Below are 19,484 nucleotides of genomic sequence, written 5' to 3'. Positions count from 1 at the left end.
GACGCTGTAGCCTTGTTCCAGGATTCAAATACCGCGTCGCTTGCGCCCCATTGGGCGGCCCTGCGCACGGCGCGCTCTTCTCATTGGCCAACACAGAGGCACTCTCGCACTCTCATTGGCTGAATTTTCTTAGACCCGTTTGATTGTCCCAACAGCCGGTTGGGGTGTTTTTTTTGCCTACAGTCTTTAAAAAAAAAAAAAAAAAATCCCAGTCTCTGAGACAAACAAAAAGGAACTGTCTCATTGGGAAAGCAGACGTAGGATACCTCTGAATTTTGACAAGGCCTCATCTACAAATGTCTGTCAACGTTTGTACTGGGTGGGCGGAAGTTGGTTGGCCTTTATTCGTCCTCGGCGTGTTGGGGTTTAGGTTGTGTTGGCCGGAGTGCAGGAACCGGCCCCTCCGGGTTGCTCAGGGCAGCAGTGCGTTAGGTGGTTGAGACATAAAAGTGTGCTAAAACAAAAAAAGGGAATAATGGCGTTTACTCAAAAACCCAAATTCTCAAGTAAGGCAAAAAAAAAAAAAAAAAGATAAAAAGAGATTTGTGTGATTGGTGATTCATGTAAGTTCTCCATTGTATTCCCAGCGCCTAGTACATCGTTTGTCATATATGGTTGGTGCTCAATAAATATTCGTCTAACAATCAGCCCAAGCAGAGAATTCATGACTAAGACCCCAAAAGCAAATGCAGCAAAAACAAAAATACATCAATGGGACCTAATTAAACTAAAAAGCTTCTGCACCGCAAAAGAAAGAAACAGACAACCACAGAATAAGAGAAAATATTTGCAAACTATGCATCGGAAAAAAGACAAGTATCCACAATCTACAAGGAACTCAAATCAGCAAGAAAAAAAAATAATGCCATCAAAAAATGGGCAAAGGACATGAATAAATATTTCTCAAAAGAGATATTCAAATGGCCAACAAATACATGAAAAAATGCTCAACATCACTGATCATCAAAGAAATGCAAGTTAATACCACAGGGAGATACCACGTTACTCCTGCAAAAATGGCCATCATTAAAAAGTCAGAAAAACGGCCGGGCGCAGTGGCTCACACCTGTAATCCCAGCACTTTGGGAGGCCGAGGCGGATGAATCACTTGAGGTTAGGAGTTCAAGATTAGCCTGGCCAACATGGTAAAAACCCATCTCTATTAAAAATACAAAAATTAGCTGGGCGTGGTGGTACAGACCTATAATCCCAGCTACTCGGGACGCTGAGGCAGGAGAATCACTTGAACCTGGGAGGCAGAGGTTGCAGTGAGCCAAGATCACGCCACTGCACGCCACCCTGGGCAACAGAGTGAGACTCTGTCTCAAAAATAAATAAATAAATAAATAAATATTTGACCAAACTTTCCCATCATTCTTAAATGGTTCTGTTACTTGGGTACGAATAATCAGTGTGGTTGAACGAGCCTTATGTAAAGTTAAATTCCTAAATTGCCTCAATCCCTATTACCTAACAGGAATAATTGTAGCTACTATGTGAAAAGATGTTAGCCTATCCATAATCATCCTCTAACTAAAAACTAGGTATCCTATGGAAACGTCTCGGAAAAGAAATATAGATGTTTTAGTGCACTGAAGTTGTAAAATATTTTTGCTTTATGTTGATATGTTATCAAAAGATACAACCATAAAAGTGACAAATCTTGCTTACTCATAGGGCTTTGTAAACAAATGTTATGAATGGTAAAGTGCTTTCTTATTTTATTTTTTTAAGTCAGGGTCTTGCTCCGTTGCTCAGGCTGGAGTGCAGTGGTGCCATCACGGCTCACTGCAGCCTCGAACTCCTGGTCTCACGCCATTCTCCTGCCTCAGCCTCCTGAGTATCTGGGACTACAGGCATATGCCACCACTTCCAGCTAATTTTTAAAATTTTTTGTAGAGACAGGGTCTCACTGTGTTGCCTAGGTTGAGTATAGTGCTTTTATTAACTGACTTGACATCGTCAAAATTCAGTAATTGAATTTGTATTACCATGTTTTATCTTTTTTTTTTTTTTTTTTTTTTTTTTTTGAGAAGGCATCTTGCTCTGTTGGCCAGGTTGGAGTGCAATGGTGCAATCATGGCTCACTGAAGCCTTGACCAGCCAGGCTCAGGTGATTCTCGCACCTCAGCCTCCTGAGGATCTAGGACCACCGGAGTGAGCCACCTCGCCGAGCTAATTTTTTTATTTGTAGAGACGAGGTCTTGCTATATTGCCAGGTTGGTCTCAAACTCCAGAGCTCAAGAGATCCTCCTGCTTTGGCCTCCCAAAGTGCTGAGATTACAGGTGTTAAAAATGAAGGTAGTATTTCGTTTTGTACTTCTCACTGCAACTAACCTAAAACCTTACACACAAACTTCTTCTTCTTCTTGTTTTGAGACAGGGTTTCCCTCTGTCACCTAGGCTGGAATGCAGTGGTGTGATCATGGCTCACTGCAGCCTCAATCCCCTGGGCTCAAGTGATCCTCCTACCTCAGTCACCCAAGTAGCTGGGACTACAGGCATGCGCTACCACGGCCGGCTGATTTTTAAATGCTTTGTACAGATGGAGGTCTCACTATGTTGCCTAGGCTTATCCCGAACTCAGGGACTCAAGTGATCCTCCTGCCTCAGCCTCCCAAAGCACTGGAATGAGCAACCATACCCGGCCCATCCATGTATTTCTTTTTTTCAAATATCACCTTGGGAGGCCGGGCATTGGTGGATCATGCCTGTAATCCCAGCACTTTGGAAGGCCAAGGCGGGTCGATTGTCAGGTCAGGAGATCGAGACCATCCTGGCTAACACCGTGAAACCCGGTCTCTACTAAAAATACAAAAAAAAAAAAGGCCGGGCATGGTGGCACGTGCTTGTAGTCCCAGCTACTTGGGAGGCTGAGGCAGGAGAATTGCTTGAACCTGGGTGGCGGAGGTTGCAGTGAGCCAAGATCACGCCACGGCACTCCAGCCTGAGAGACAGAGTGAGACTCCCTCTCAAAAAAAAAAAAAATCAAGCCGGGCTCGGTGGCTCACGCCTGTAATCCCAACACTTTGGGAGGCAGAGACAGGCGGATCACCAGGTCAGGAGATTGAGACTATCCTGGCTAACATGGTGAAACCCCGTCTCTACTAAAAATACAAAAAAAAAAAAAAAAATTAGCCAGGCGAGGTCAGCCTCAGGAGGCTGAGGCAGGAGAATGGCGTGAACCCGGGAGGTGGAGCTTGCAGTGAGCCAAGATCTGCACTCCAGCTTGGGTGACAGAGTGAGAGACTCCGTCTCAAAAAAAAAAAGCACCCTGGGAAACCGAAAGTTCCTTCACTGCCGAGTCCTCTGAGAACATAAATCATTTTGCCACATGGGCTTCTCTATATGCAAAGCTTTGGTTTGGGGGGAAAAGTAAATGTGTTCAGAAAGCTTGTACTAGATATTGTAACAAAACGATGAGACTTGTTTTACCTCACTGTGGTGGATTAAAGAGTGCCATTTTTATTTTTATTTTTTTCTGTGTCTTCTGTGAACAGGTGTAATCTATTTTCTCTCTTTAAATTTGGGCTAGCCTTATTATTTGCTTTAACCAACAGAATATGATAGAAGAGATGCTGTTCCGGTAACGGGATTGGGTCTTCGAAGCAGTTTATTTCTCCCTCGGAGTCCTGCGTCACCACCATAAAGAGACCTAAGCTATTCCTGTCTAGAGATGACATTGAGAGAAATGCCCAGTGCATTATCACCTGTCCTAACCACCCCAGCTAACGCGTCACATATACAAGGTGAGGCCACGTGGACACTCTGTCTCAGTAGAACTTGCAGCTGAATGTAGCCACATGAGGAAAACGTCATACCACAGTGAAAGATGAGCTATGCCTGCCCTGCACTGCCCAAATCATGCAACTGTGAACAAATAAATGTGTTTTATAAACCACTCAATTTGGGGATGGTTTGTTACAAAACAGGTTAACAAATACACTTACCTGGGGGGTATTCCCTGTCCTTGCACCAAATCAGCTTTTTGTTTGCTGGAATAGTCTTATCATCTTGGTGTCACAGGGACAGGGGGAATCACAGTTTAAGAAAACAGCACAGTATCTGTGATTTCTGATCATTTGTAAACTGAATTCTCACTAATGTTACCCTGGTAGATTTTTCACATGGGAAATTCGAGTTGCCTTCGTCATTTCAAGGAGATGTTTTGGCATTTGGTTACCTCCTGCAGGCACAAGAAATCATCTGGTGCTGAATTATGGATGAGATGTAATTGAAAGCCTTAGGAAGCACAGAGGCCATTCTGATAGAATGTTTGCCACAATCACTTGAGGTCAGGAGTTCGAGACCAGCCTGGCCAACATGGTGAAACTCTGTCTTTACTAAAAAATAAAAAAAAATTAGCCGGGTGTGGTGGCAGGCATGAGTAAACCCAGCTACTTGGGAGGCTGAGACAGGAGAATCGCTTGAACCTGGGAGACGGAGGTTGCAGTGAGCTGAGATTGCACCCCTGCACTCAAAAAAAAAAAAAAAAGAATTTTTGCCCACAGAAGTTTACATGTTTGAAGGTGGGTCTTGACATATGGAGTAAGAATGTTTTCAAAATTTGTACACAAATCCTTGGCTCTACCTTTCTTCAAATGGTGGAACTTAGTTCACCACCTTGAGTACAGCCTGCCCTTAGTGACTCTCACTTCTAACAAATAGAATGTGGCAGAAAGGACAAAGTGTAACTTCTGAGACTAGGTCTAAAAGTGGCATGTGGCTTCCTCCTGGCTTTCTCTGGGATCATTAGTTCTGGATAAAACAAGTTACCCTGTTGTAAAGACATTCCAGCAGCTCTCTGGAGAGGCTCCTGTAGCAAAGAAGTGAACTCTCTCAGTAGCCACTGAGGAACTGAGGCTGCCTGTCAACAGCCTGCGGACTCAGCAATCTTAGAAATGGATTGTCCAGACCCAGTGATGCCTTCAGATGACTGTAACCCAACAGTGTGCAGAAGGGTGGATTTTAAAAAGGTTAAAAAAAAAAAAAAAAAAAAAAGAGCAACCAGGTGCAGTGGCTCACACCTGTACTCCCAGCACTTTGGCAGGCCGAGGTGGGCGGATCATCTGAGATCAGGAGTTCTAGACCAGCCTGGCCAACATGGTGAAACACCATCTCTGTTAAAAATACAAAAAGTAGCTAGGTGAGGTGGCGTGTACCAGTAATCCCAGCTACTTGGGAGGCTGAGGGAGGAGAATAGCTTGAACCTGGGAGGCGGAGAGTGCAGTGAGCTGAGATCGCGTCACTGCACTCCAGTCTGGGTGACAGGGTGAGACTGTCTCAAAAAATACATATATATGACTGCAGCCCCAACAGTCACCTTGACCTTGATTATAACTTCATGAGAGACCCAGAAGTAGAAATGCAAAACTAGGCTGTTCCTGAGTGCCTGATCCACAGAAACTGAGATGTTTTATGTGTAAACCACTAAGTTTTGGGGTTACAAAGTGAAAACTATTGCGTAACAACAGATAAAGCTTTGGGGAGAGACTAGTTTTTTGAGAGACAGAGTCTGGCTCTGTCACCAAAACTGAGTGCAATGGTGCAATCTCAGCTCACTGCAACCTCTGCCTCCCAGATTGAAGCAATTCTCCTGCCTCAGCTTTCCAAGTAACTGGGACTACAGGCATGCACCATCATGCCCAGCTAATTTTTGTATTTTTTTTTAGTAGAAATGGGGTTTGGCCAGGCTAGGCTCAAACTCCTGTCCTTGAGTGATCCATCTGCCTCACTCTCCCAAAGTGCTGGGATTACAGGTGTGAGTCACCACCCCCAGCATTGTATATAATTCTTAAGATAATATCTATGACTGAGAGAAAATGACATATTCAATATTGTGACACGTGAAGTTTTCAATAAAAAAAATATACATATATACTGGCCGGCCACGGTGATGTGGTGGCACACATCTGTGATCCCAGCTACTCTGGAGGCTGAGGCACGAGAATCACTTGAACTCAGGAGGTGGAGGTTTCAGTAAGCTGAGATCGCACCACTGCACTCCAGTCTAGGCAACAGATGGAGACTTTATCTCAAAAACACCACCAACAAATATACATAACACTGTGTGCGTGTGTGTATATATATATGTGTGTGTGTGTGTGACACACATATACTGTGTTCCCAGAGGTTCTGAAGTTAGAAACCAGGATGTATTTTCTACAGATTTAAACTATTCCCATTTATGAAACACTAATAACAAAATGTCCTCAAGAGCTTATATTTTAATTTTAGTGATTCAACTAGTTACAAGTAACAGTTTTTTGTTTTTTTGAGATGAGTCTCACTCTGTTGCCCAGGCTGGAGTGCAGTGGCGCCATCTCAGCTCACTGCAAGCTCCGCCTCCCAGGTTCACGCCATTCTCCTGCCTCAGCCTCCAGAGTAGCTGGGACTACAGGCACCCGCCACCACATGACCAGCTAATTTTTTGTATTTTTAGTAGAGACGGGGTTTCACCATGTTAGCTAGGATGGTCTTGATCTCCGGACCTCGTGATCCATCCACCTCAGCCTCCCAAAGTGCTGGGATTACAGGAATGAACAAATAACAGCTTTTAAAACAGAAGTAGTTTTCTCTAAGTTAGCTGTTATGGTTCAAATGCTGAAGTGTGCTAGCAGCTAAAATAAAGTCACCGGAGTAAGAAAAAGGTTTCAAATTATCAGTTTATCGCTTGCATGTTAAAAACAATAAAAATAAAGACTTGCTGACAAAAGAATTTTAGTTTTTATGTATTTGGACAGCTATCACTGAAATGTCCATTTTGACATATAAGATGCAGCAGGATATGGAAGACACCAAAACAAAGCACAAAAAGTCAAAATGTTCAAAGTCATTTTCTTCCTTACTTTCTTCATTACTTATCACATTTTCCGGTAACTAATGGCAGTAGCTTAATAAGCTCCTATATTAACAATTCAGGTTTATGTCACACTTTTATTAAATAAATTTCAAAGTAACGAAGCTTTGCCTACACTAAAAAAATCAGTAGCAATTATAAAACAAGTCAACAGGTAGTCGTGCATCTAAATCTGATGTAATATTCAAAAAATAGAGAAATCCACCTGTGCTTTACTTGTATTCGGGGGAACATCAAGAGGACTCCATGACATACAGTTCTCCCATCTTACACTTCTTCAATCCCTTGGCACAGACCCGGGGTATTCCAGTGGCAAAGTACTACATCCATTACAGGCTACTTACTTAAAGGAAGACAGGCTACTTGCTCTTTTCCCCAGTAAGATGGCAGCCATAGGTCACTCAGTCCTTCACTCTCCCCTGACCTTCTATAACCTCAGTTTAATCGTAAGGTATGCTCTTTAAATCCATCGTCCATCTACACACATACTATGTTGAAGCATGTTAACAACGACAACTATGACAGTGTAACATTTACTAATATGAAGAAAAGGGCAAGTAGTCATAACTGAACGAACATAAATGTCAAATTATGCAAATGTCAATTTGAGTGAGATCACTATTTTTGAATTCCAAGATGTTTAATGTAAACTGTTTTTATAAAAACTAATTATGAAACACAAAGACAATAGAAATATAAGTTATTTATTAATCAATCCACTTACAAAGCAGGTGGCTTAATGCAAGCTTATTGACATCTTCACATATGATCCATGGGAACATGTCCTCCACATACAGACAGTGATATTACTGACTGGATGCATTTGCAATCTGGGGCATATTAAGCATATTTAAACAAATAAAATTAGGCTATCCTGTATATGAAAGTATCTTGATAATAATATGCATCCTGAAGTAGATTAAAACTTCCTCCAAAGGAGAAATGTTAGTATGTTAACTTAACTTTATATTCTATATTATGCAGTAAATCTTAACTATAGAAATTAAAAATTTTAAATCAGTGATCGACTCTTGGTAATGTATGAAGTGGGAGTATATAACCATAGCAACAGTAGGTTGACAGTATAATTTGTGCCTCACAGTATCTGCAGATTTACTGTTTTCAAGTTTAGAGAGAAATAAAACAAGAGACATGTAGATTCAGCTGACTTTATTTATCTTTAAACTAATAAAAATCCCTTAAAAGTGATCCTGGGACCTTTAGAAGTTCTATGAATGCACAGATACCTGCCAATGACTTAAATTCCAAATCTTGCCTTAATGTGTCTACAAAATCACTGTAAGCAGATATCTTAACTTTTCGTGCTTAGCAGAAGACAACAAATTCTACATGTCTTTTTCAATTTCCCTAAAATTTTGTTAAATCTGCAAGTATGTACAATCTAGCTAACTGAAATTAATATTTAGTGTTCATCAGAGCTGTTTCACAGCAGCAAAAACTGAATCAGGGAAATAAAATTCTAAATGATGTAGGAAAAAGATAAATGCAATCAGAACAGCAGTCTAAATGTATGATATCAATATTCAACTCTTATCTGCACTGTGTTGAAAGGAAAAGGATACACCAAGAAAATTTATACTGATCACTCTGGTGATGTGACTACCACCTGCATCTGATTTAATATGGGTTGTATTCTGTTCCCAGTATTAAGGATGGTATTTAACTCAGAACTCCATATAGTAAATATACAGCAGCCATTTTGTCCTAATTAAGGAATGTCTTAATACACAATATTATCATTTTCTAGAGGATCTTTATACATTAAACTAAAGTACATGATTGATTAAATTAAAGATTAGTAATGGATAAAAAATTCATAATTATCTAGGCTTGGTACTATGTAAAAAACAAAAAGACCACAAAATTCTACTTACTAAAGCAGCTAATCTTGCCTGCAAGTTTAGGGTCACAAGCCCATAATATGTGCAAAGAAATGCAATACAAGGAACCATGCAAAAATACAGTAAAATGATACAGAAAAATGTCAAATCTAGAAAAAAAAGCTTTTATAAATACATGAAAATCAACTGTATACATAAACTGTAGGTCTAGCATTAGTTGTACCATATAGCAGAGCCAGCACTCTAAGTTCAATGCTTCCAAATCTGCGCAGGTAAGTCATGCCATCTTTGGTTGACTGCAGTACCAGGAAGGATGGGAATGAGAGGGAGGGCAAGAGTTCTGAAACATGGTGTCAACTTTCACTTGGGAGCTGGGCCTCAATGTCCACTCTGCATATGGGGCACTTCTTATTGGTGATCAACCATTGGTCAACACACACTTGGTGGAAAAGGTGCATACATGGAAGACGTCTATTATTGGCAAGAAAACAAAAAGCAAAAATTAATTTTATGATAATTGCACATGGTAAATTATATATGTAATAATTCAATAATGTTTTGAAGTTACTAAGCATCTTTCTCTTCTATAAAAGACACAGATTAAATTAGCACTCTGGGCAATATAATATATAAATGATCAAGATAATTAACTTTCAAAGCTACAGGATCATATTATATAAAATCTTAAAAATTGTAAGCACACAAATTACACTGGCTATTATTCCAGTTTTGTTTTGGTACAGGAGATGCCAATGCTCTGGAGTTAGTAGTATGTTACCTGTCACATAATATTGCAAATATATTTTTAAATATCAAATCATCACTGCATTTGTAATGCCCTTTAAAAATACATATTATCTCAAATATATATTTATTACCTCATTTAATTCTCTCTCAAAAACATTAGCATTCATGTGGCAAATATATAGTAACCACAATTTCCTCACTAAGAAACGTCTTAGTATAATCTTTATACATAAACTTAAGTACATAACTGATTAAAAGTGAGTAATATTGTTTTCATGGAATAATTGTTATATACACTTAATACTGTGCTACTGTTTAACAGGTAGGTTAAAAGGAGATGTAATGATTTTAGTTTGTTTACATCGTGCCAAATTACCAATCAGAAATTGAGAAATAAAGCCTCCAAGCAAGATAGGGTAACATTAATTCTGAGTGTTAAGAGTGGGATAAAAGTTACTGATTTGTGTCCATTTCCACTTCTAGCCACCGTTAAAGAGTTTTTATACACTTTTCAGACTTCCTAATATCTTCTTAAAATAGTAGCTTTAAACAGTTTCTCAATTATTCCTTGAACAGTATTGTCAATACTGTAAAAGCATTAAGTTCCAAATTTATAAACCTTCATTAGAAATATCGTGTGCAAATAACCTTGTCATATGGTAGACAATAATTTTTTTCTCAGCCAACTGAAGAGGTATGACAAAATTATCCTTATAAATTAGGGCAATAATATTACTACATGGTTCTGTTATATATGATATAGAACCTGTTTCATATGGCATTATGTTAACATTAAAAAAAAGAACAGGAAGAAAACAATTACTTAAGTGATTATACAAATAAAATGCCTAAAATTAATATTAGGGTTAACATACTAACATTTTCTAAACAACAAAAGTGCAAGAAGGGAATAGTCCTACGAGTTTAGAGGAAATTTTAGGACAAAACCAGTTTATAAAAGACGCTATAGCCGAGTGCCGTGGCTTATGCCTGTAATCCCAGCACTTTGGGAGGCTGAGGCAGGTGGATCGCTTCAGCTCAGGAGGTGGAGGTTGCAGTGAGCTGAGATTGCTCCCCTGCACTCCAGCCTGGGCAACAGGAAGAGACCATCTCCCAGAAAAGAAAAAAAAAAAAAAAGATGCTGTAAAACAAACCGCATAAGGCTAATCTGGATCCGTTTCAAGTTTTGAAGAACACATTATAACTTTCTAGGACCTCCAAAACCTCTCAAATTCTCATTTCTGCAAGATTTACAGAAGACAATTTTGACTACAAAATTTCCCTGGCCAAACCTTGTGTGGCCCTAAAATAGGTAGTACATTTCCCACTCCCACATTGGTAACATAGAGACTTTAATCTTTTATTGTTTCACTCACTAGATGAAGCCAGTTCTACCAGTACGTAACTGATTAAAGGTGAGTAATATTGTTTTCATGGAATAATTGTTATATATACTTAATATTGTATACTAAGGGCTCTTATGGAGAGACTGGTAACAGTATATGCCAAGAATAATCTTTATTTGGTTTCCAGTTTACTTTTATCCTTTTTTTCAGAGACAGGGTCTCACTCTATTGCCCAAGCTGGAGTGCAGTGTGGTGTGCTCAAAGCTCAACTGCAGCCTCAAACTCCTAGGCTTGAGTCATCCTCCTGCCTTAGCCTCCTGAGTAGCTGGGACTGCAGGTGCACACCATCACATGCAAATAATTGTACTATTTTTCTTTTTTGTAGAAACAGAGTCTTGTTATGTTGCCCAGGTTGGCCTCGAACTCCTGGTCTCAAGAGAGCCTCTGGCCTTGGCCTCAAAAAGTGCTGGGATTACAGGTGTGAGCCATCATGCCTGGTGTAATTTACTTCTCAAATAAAATCCCATGTACAGTTTTGACAATGGATTTTAGATAATTAATTTCTAGTTACCTCACATCTTCACCTTCCTCTAAAATAGACAAACAGATAGTACATTTTTCCTCTGTGTCTTCCTCAGTCCCTTCTTCCCCATCTTGTTTGCAGTGCAGTTTCCTCTGTGAGAACCAATCAGTTGTTACCTTATTAGTAGAGATGACATTATTGAACAACTGAGTAAAGTCTGTGTTTATTTGAAAAACAAAACAAAACAAAACAAAACCACATATTTGCCCGCACTTTTTTCCCAGGTAAGACTGTCATAAATAAATGGATGAATTAAGTGACTATCATCAATTAAGTATATTTTTAAGACCCTCTAATAATTGGGATCAAAAGCAAAATAAAATTTAACAGAAACTCATTCACTTGAAAGCTATTACTTTTAATCCACAATGAGAATGATAAACAAAATAAACTCTTTTTATCCTACCATGAGCATAGATAAGTAAGTTTTATTTTACTAGTGAATGTTTCAAATAACATCCATTTAAATTAACATTAGTTACAGTACTTAGCTTGGACAGTTGAAGACTTGAATGTACTGGTAATACCTCAATACTCTTTGAAAATAGATGAAAAATACAAAGAATAGTAATTTTCACACTTTATGATTATTCTCTACATAGTATAAAAGTCTCCGACCCCTGGGCTGCAAACCAGTACCCGGGTGCACAGCAGTAGGTGAGTGGCAGGTGAGCAAGCATCACTGCAGGAGCTCTGCATCCTGTCAGATCAGCGGCAGCGTTAGATTCTCTTACAACCTGTTGTAAACTGCGCATGTGAGGGATATAGGTTGCGTGCTCTTTAGGAGAATCTAATGCCTGATGATCTGAGATCCCCTCTGCCACCTATCCACGAAAAATTGTCTTCCATGGAAACTGGTCACTGGTGCCAAAAAGGTTGGGGACTGTTGGTATTCAGCACTGTTTGCTTTAAGACACGTATTTAACACGTCTACTCTGTAACAATGCTATACAAGCAACTGAGGGTAGAGTAGAAGAAATACACATCAATAAAATGTCCATCAAAATAAACTGCTAGTTAAAAAAATTATAGTACTGCCAAATGATGGAATTCTGTATAAGCTATTAAAAATAATAAGGATGATCAGATGGCATGAAAGGCAATCTGCAAACTATGTGGTTACCATCTCTTTTTTTTTTAAGTAGACAAAAAATATATATACATATGTACCTTATTAGAAAATGCTAAAAAGTATCTGGAAGAATATCTAAATCCTTAACTATGATTTCACTTCTGGGAAGAAGGACTTCTGGGAAGAAGGTCTGCAGAGTAAGAAACTGCAGAGTATATATTTTTTATACTTTCCAAAATTTTTAAACAATATGTATGTATTACTTCAATAAAAATGTCATTGCTAGAATCCACAAATTCAAAGAAGGCATATATCACATTTATGCATTTCAGTAACACTCTAGAAGCTTCACTGAATAAATTCTTACCTTCTTATATTTATGTGGATATGTACATCTTTCAATTGTCCCCTGGGATGCTCCACGATTGACATTTCCTAATCTTTCTTCCAAATGAATCAGTTCCTGAAAGTGAAGAATAGTGAGTGGTAAAAGCCAAGATGGTTATTCCTTGAACAGTATTGTCAACATTGTAAGAGAAATAAATTTCCATACTTAGAAACTTGCAATATAAATACAGTGTTCAAAAAAACTTACATATGACAACTGGTTATTTATATACTTATATTTAAGTATATATATAAAAGTTTATATGTTGTCCAGGCTGGTCTCAAACTCCTGGCTTCAAGTGATCCTCCCACATCGGCCTCCCAAAGTGCTGAGATTGCAGGTGTGAGCCACCATGCCTGGCTTAATGTTTCTCATACACAGTAAGGCAAATGGTTGTTTATAATGTTTTCCTCAGCCAACTGAAATGGTACAGCAAAAGTTATCTTTATAAATTACAACAATGTTACCACATGGTACTACATGAGTCAGTATGTATGTATGCATGGAGAAGATGAAATCATTCTAGTAAATTAAGGAACCAAATCAGCAATAGTTCTAAGTCACACTGACTCCAACTTCCAAATTGACATAAAAAAAACACAACAGGGGCCGGGTGCAGTGGCTTGCACCTGTAATCCCGGTACTTTGGGAGGCCAAGGTGGGTGGATCACTTGCGGTCAGGAGTTCGAGAGCAGCCTGGCCAACATGGCGAAACCCTGTCTCTACTAAAAATACAAAAATTAGCCGGCTGTGGTGGCGGGCGCCTGTGGTGGTGGGCGCCTGTAATCCCAGCTACTCAGGAGGCTGAGGCAGGAGAATTGCCTGAACCCAGAAGGCAGAGGTTGCAGTGAGCTGAGATTGCGCAACTGCACTTCAGTCTGGGTGACAGAGCAAGACTCCGTCTAAAAAAAAACCAAACAAACAACAAACAAAAAAACCCAAAACCAAACTTTAAATCACATTTGAATGATTTGTTCTTCCTGAAAATTCAAACAAGACATTTAGCTACAAAGGGAATTACTTAGGTTTTTTTTTCTCTACCAATTTCTCTAAAAATTTAGCTGAGTCAAAAACATTAGGTTCCCTATCACATTTAATGGTATAGTTATTTATCTGACATTTATATTAATACATTTTTATATTCTTCTATATTATTTTCATTGACTCATCTTTAAATACTTGGGTAACTTTTGACCCTAAGATTAATATTACTTACAAATATTTCTGTAACTCCCAGAAGCAACATCAGAAAATCACATATTTTACTGCCTTGTGATTCCCAGTCACTGTAGCAGTCCTACACAATTGTGTATAATAGTGTATATATCCTCTCTCTGCATTAAACATACTACAACAAACATATTCATTTATTTTATTACATACCTCAAAATTGCCCCTGAAAGGACCTCTGAATGATGTTCCATCCAATCCTGATGAAATGTAACGGATATGAGGATAACCTGCCATATCAGGAACCTATTTCAACAGAAGAGATAGGCTAAATCAATTAAGAATAGACTTGTGATTTACTGTTAACATTGAATAATTCAAGACCTTCAATGTTTTCAATTCAACTGCTCATAAAATTCAACTTCAATAAGAATACATAACTCCAACTAAGCATTCTGTAACAGGTTTATAACCTTAAAGTATAACCTAACTCTCCAAAATGCCCAAACTTAAGCGTGATGCTCTTAGTAGCTCAAACTTGAAAAGAGTAAAATTGTCTTAAGATCCTGTCAATTTCAGAGAGCTTTGTTAAAACAACAACAAAAAATGTACACAATTTTCCAACAAAATTTCACTTCAAGATAAGTTTTTTACTTCACTTCTGTTAAGCTTCCTAACAGCCAAAGTACCCTATGCCTTTTTTGCTTGATTGTATTAGGGAAAGTTTTAACACTATTTTCTAATTTTTTGTTAGGTATAGTCAATCTTCATTATTTATGGATTATGTATGTGTCAACTGACCCACAGGCTAAAATTTACTTGTAACCCCATAATCAATACTTGTGCTTTCAGAGTCATTTGTGGATATGCCTGGAGGCAAAAAATTGGAGTTGCCCAACATGCAACTCTGTTCTCAGCTGAGGTAGAACAGGGCTCTGCCGTATTTGAGCTCCTACTATAAACCAGTGTCTTGTTTGCAGTCTGTTTAGTGCCATGTTTTTCAGTTTTGTACATTTTGTTGGTAACTGTGTTGTTTAAAATGGCACCCAAGCATAAAGCTAAAGTGCTGTCTAGTGTTCCTAAGCAAAGAAGGCTGTGATACACCTTATGGAGAGAATACGTTTCACTCACGTATGAGTTACAGTGTTGTTGGCTATAAGTTCAATGTTAACGATTCTACAATATTTTTTAAAGTTGTCTTTAAGCAGAAACAGGCATAAAAAAAGGTTATACACTGATTAGTTGTGAACAGAGGCTTGCAAGGGTCCCATATTTGCTAACTCAGTGTTTGCAGTAACTGTATAGATCATAACTGCCATGTATATTGAGAGTATTAGGAAAGGGCAATTCTGAGATACAGCACCATTCTTCCATCTTTAAAAATAAATCTCCAACACTACTTTTTAATTAGCCTACAATGAATCAAAACATACTTTAAGCAGAATTTATAGCTTTAACAGACACTTTGTAAGTGGAAAACAATTTAAAATAAGTAAGCAATAACTTTTAACCTTCAATAGTGTATTACTTAAATTATTTACAACTTCTCTTATAACCAAGATCATTACTACTCAGCAGATAACCCAACCTCCTAAACATCTCCAAAGAAATCAGAAAGGAAATCCTGCATCCCAAATTATCTAAATCTTCACTTACCCTGAAAAGCCTCTCCTCCCTAGTCTCGTTCCTCCAGCCTTTATGGATAAGCTTTTCTCCTATTCAACCTCAATCCTCACTACCTGCTCCTACCTTCACCTGTTCACCCTGGGTCATGCTTACTTAACTACTCCCCACCAAGCCTCCCTTCAATATCTTCAAACAATTCCTCTCTAATGGTTTTCTGTCTTAAACCTAAAAATACCTTAAGTTTCTCCAAACCTAAATTCTCTACTAATCCTGGAATTATTGCCAACCAACCCTTCACTTTCCCTTCACAGCCAAGCTTATAAAGCAAGAAGTCTATATTCACTGTCTCCATGTTTTCACTTCCTTACCGTCCGTAACCTAAGTGGTGCCCCATCTACATCACTCACCATTACTGAACCATTCTGACACAAAAGACCAATAACCATTCTAATGCCAAATGCATGAAGACAATGAGGATGGAGACCTTTATAATGATTCACTTTCACTTAATGAAGAGTAAATATATTTCCCCTCCTTATAATTTTCTTAACATTTTTTCTCTACTTTATTGTAAACTATCACTATCTATTGTAGATTATCAAGTATGTATAACATACAAAATATGTGTTGATCAACTGTTTATTTTAGCAGTAAGGCTTCCGATCAACAACAGACTATTAGCAGTTAAGGTTTTAGGAACTCAAAAGTTATACTCTGATTTTCAACTGTGAGGAGGGTCAGCACCCCAACCTCCACATTGTTCAAGGGTACTTTACTTTCGGATATTTCAAGGGTACTGTACTTTCTGATATTATTTTAACTTTGTTTCTCAACTTTTCAAGCCAGTTCTCAGAATCCTTTGTGCGAGGCATAGTATTATCATTTAAATACAGTATTGTCCTTCTCTAAGGTTTTTTCACCCTCTTGTCACTCTGCACATTTTTCCTGAAAACCTAATCCTCTTCCATGGATTCATTACCTCCATATACTGAGAGATCAAAACATATCTTTAACCCAAATATCTTTGGAAATCCAGACCATAAGCTTAACTTCCTACTGGACATTCAACTTTGATTTAGATTTAGTACATCCAAGACCTAATTCACCTAGCCCCTTCACCCAAACCCTGAATATCTCTCAAATGTGTCTCATCATTTTTACGCCAACTACGACTGCTTTCATTCAGGCATTCATCAATATTTACCTCTTCTACTATAACGTCCTACCTGGTTTCCCACATTTAAATCTATTTTTCCACATAACTGAGGAGGTGATCTAACTATAATCTGATTAAATGACTCTAAAATCATAAATCTGATCAGGACATTTCCCCTTCAATGGTTTCTGAGTTCCAATTTCTTGGTAGAACAGTTTTATTTCTCACTGCTGCCTGACCTCACTCCTAAAATGAGAAACACCAGCTTACTTGGAGTTCCCAGTGCTTGTGCTATTTGCTACAACTTTACATGCTGTAACCTCTGCAAGAGCACCATTCTAAAATCCAGTCTGCTTAGAAGTCACATGTACCAGAAAGCTTCTCTGAAAGCTTCCCTGCAGTGCCTCTACCCACAACAACACAAAACTATTCCCTTTTCTGTACCACTTATATAACAAGTATGTAATACAAATAGCAAACGCAATGTATGTTTTGTTGAACTTGTTCTTTAGCGCTTACTTTACAAAATCTGAACCTGCTTAAATCAGATGTAAAGAATTAGTATAATCTTTCTGCAGATTAGAAAATCAGGCTGGGTGCCCTGGCTCAAGCCTGTAATCCCAGCACTTTGGGAGGCCGTGGTGGGCAGATGACTTGAGGTCAGGAGTTTGAGACCAGCCTGGCCAAATGGTGAAACCACATCTCTATTAAAAATACAAAAATTAGCCAGGCATACTGGCATGTGCCTGTAATCCCAGCTACTTGGGAGGCTGAGGCAGGACAATCACTTGAACCCAGGAGGTGGAGGTTGCAGTGAGCTGAGATCATACTACTGTACTCCAGCCTAGGTGACAGATTGAGACTCTGATGAAAAACAAAAAAAAAAAAAAAAAAAAAAAAAAAGAAGAGAAAAAAGAAACGTATGACTGCATCAGAATGGATCTATTACCACTTATGGCAAAATAACTGAAGCACAGTATTCTCCTGACAGTGGATTAAGAGTGCCTTGGTATACAAAAAAAATCCCACACTTTTCTGTCATTTTGTACATTAAGAGTACATTTTATGATGCAAATTATACACACAGATTTTAATACATCTAATACCTTTTTATAGCACAATTTTTAGCTAACAAGATTACTCTCAAATTCTATTAAAACACCTATAACTAATATAGTAAAATATTTCCAATAAAATATTTAGAAAATGAACTTTTAGAACATGTCAAAATTTTGAAAATTTTCCATTTTACCATTAAAGGAAGAGCTCCTAATTGTAAGTGATGAAGTCGAGGAGGTGCGTGATAATGGGCCAAATGAGGATGCAATGCACCAGGTGTATAAGTAGCTGCAGTCACTCCAGCTTCAATTCCCAGTTCCCTGACAAAAGGATGAGAACAGTTTAATCCTCCTTAGGGTTTCTTTTTTTATCAACAGACATGGGGAGTTATGTTTACACTTAAAAAAGTAATCTAAGGTTTCTTAACTTACAAAGCTGAGGAAAGATAAGTTAGCCCAAAATATTTAACTAATAATTTCAAATTTATTTTAGAACTGAAAACTCAAAAAACTTAAATTTTGTGATAATGAGGAGCAAAGCATTTGTACTTGGTTTCACATCTTACAAAGGAAGGAAACATATGGCTACAAAGGTCCCTTCCAAGTTAAAAGCCTGATTCTACTTGAGGAGCATACAACACAGAATTTACTTTTTTGGTGTATCTGAATGTTACAGATGTTTTCTGGGTTTTTGCTTGTTAGATATCATCTCTTGGTTGTTGACATTAAGGACAATTAGAATAGCAAACTCTTCTACACCTTATAAAAGAAGGGCAAACAAAATTTTAGAAGGGGTAAAACTGTTAAATGCTAAATCTTCATTTATTTATTCTCATTTTATGTTCTGCCTCAAATTCATTGTGGTTCAAGATCTCAATGAATGCCCACACACAATGGATTCAGAAAAAAAATTTAATGAAAATCTGCCCTCATTTATCAAGGAAAGACCACAAAAAATTGGAATGAAGGCTGAATTTCCCTTGTCAATGGCAGGTGAGGGTGGTGGAGCAAATCGGAGTACAAAGGTGGGGGTCAGATAAAGAAGATGTGAAAAGTAGGATCAGTCTAGGGAGTTAACTTTGGTGGTACCCCTGAAAAACAGGAAAAAAGGTCCACTCCTCTTACTTACATGGGAACTCTAAAAAACCTAAACTCACAGGAGAGAGTAGCATGTTGTTTACCAGAGGCTGGGGAGGTGGTGGGGGGTCGTGGATGAGGAAAGGGGAGATGCTGGTCAATGTGTACAAAGCTTCAGCTAGGAGGTGTAAGTTCTGATATTCTACTGTACAGCATGGTGACTACAGTGAAGAATAATGTACCGTATATTTAAAAACTGCGACAAGATTTTAAATCTTCTCACCATAAAGAAATGATCAATATTTGAGGTGATAAATATGCCATTAGCCTGATTTGATCACTCCACAATGTATACATGTATTGAAATATTATGTTGTACCTCCAAAATATATACAATTATTATTTGTCAATACACATAAAATAACACCTAAAAAAAAAAGTTCTACTCCTGCTTGATATGGTTCCCTGCCGCAGCTCCTATTCTTTCCTCTCCAAACCACTATCTGCCCAGAGGCAGTGTCTCACAGTTAAACTGGGGAT

The 19,484-nt window shown here is 38.3% G+C and overlaps 1 protein-coding gene across 15 annotated transcripts in view; it reads right to left on the bottom strand.

The window, feature by feature from the left end:
* Positions 1-7,542: 7,542 nt before the first annotated feature.
* The window catches only part of RNF111 (ring finger protein 111), a 112,193-nt gene continuing 100,251 nt past the window's right edge, over positions 7,543-19,484 (bottom strand). For 8 of the 15 annotated variants that reach the window (XM_005559664.5, XM_065547985.2, XM_005559666.5 and 5 more), the window contains exons 10-14: positions 18,062-18,188; positions 14,241-14,333; positions 12,837-12,932; positions 11,386-11,513; positions 7,543-9,192 (exon numbers count right to left, since the gene is read on the bottom strand). In XM_005559664.5, the coding sequence (XP_005559721.1) occupies positions 9,075-9,192; positions 11,386-11,513; positions 12,837-12,932; positions 14,241-14,333; positions 18,062-18,188 (562 nt within the window). In that variant the 3' untranslated portion in view covers positions 7,543-9,074. The remainder of the gene's footprint in view (positions 9,193-11,385; positions 11,514-12,836; positions 12,933-14,240; positions 14,334-18,061; positions 18,189-19,484) is intronic. The other 7 variants (XM_005559667.5, XM_005559670.5, XM_073995911.1 and 4 more) reach the window with 1 other exon arrangement.

The sequence above is a fragment of the Macaca fascicularis genome, chromosome 7 (assembly GCF_037993035.2).
Source record: "Macaca fascicularis isolate 582-1 chromosome 7, T2T-MFA8v1.1".
NCBI classification, from domain to species: Eukaryota; Metazoa; Chordata; class Mammalia; order Primates; family Cercopithecidae; genus Macaca; species Macaca fascicularis.
The sequence above is the reverse complement of the archived record's forward strand: the minus strand, read 5'-3'. Positions and strand labels throughout refer to the sequence as shown.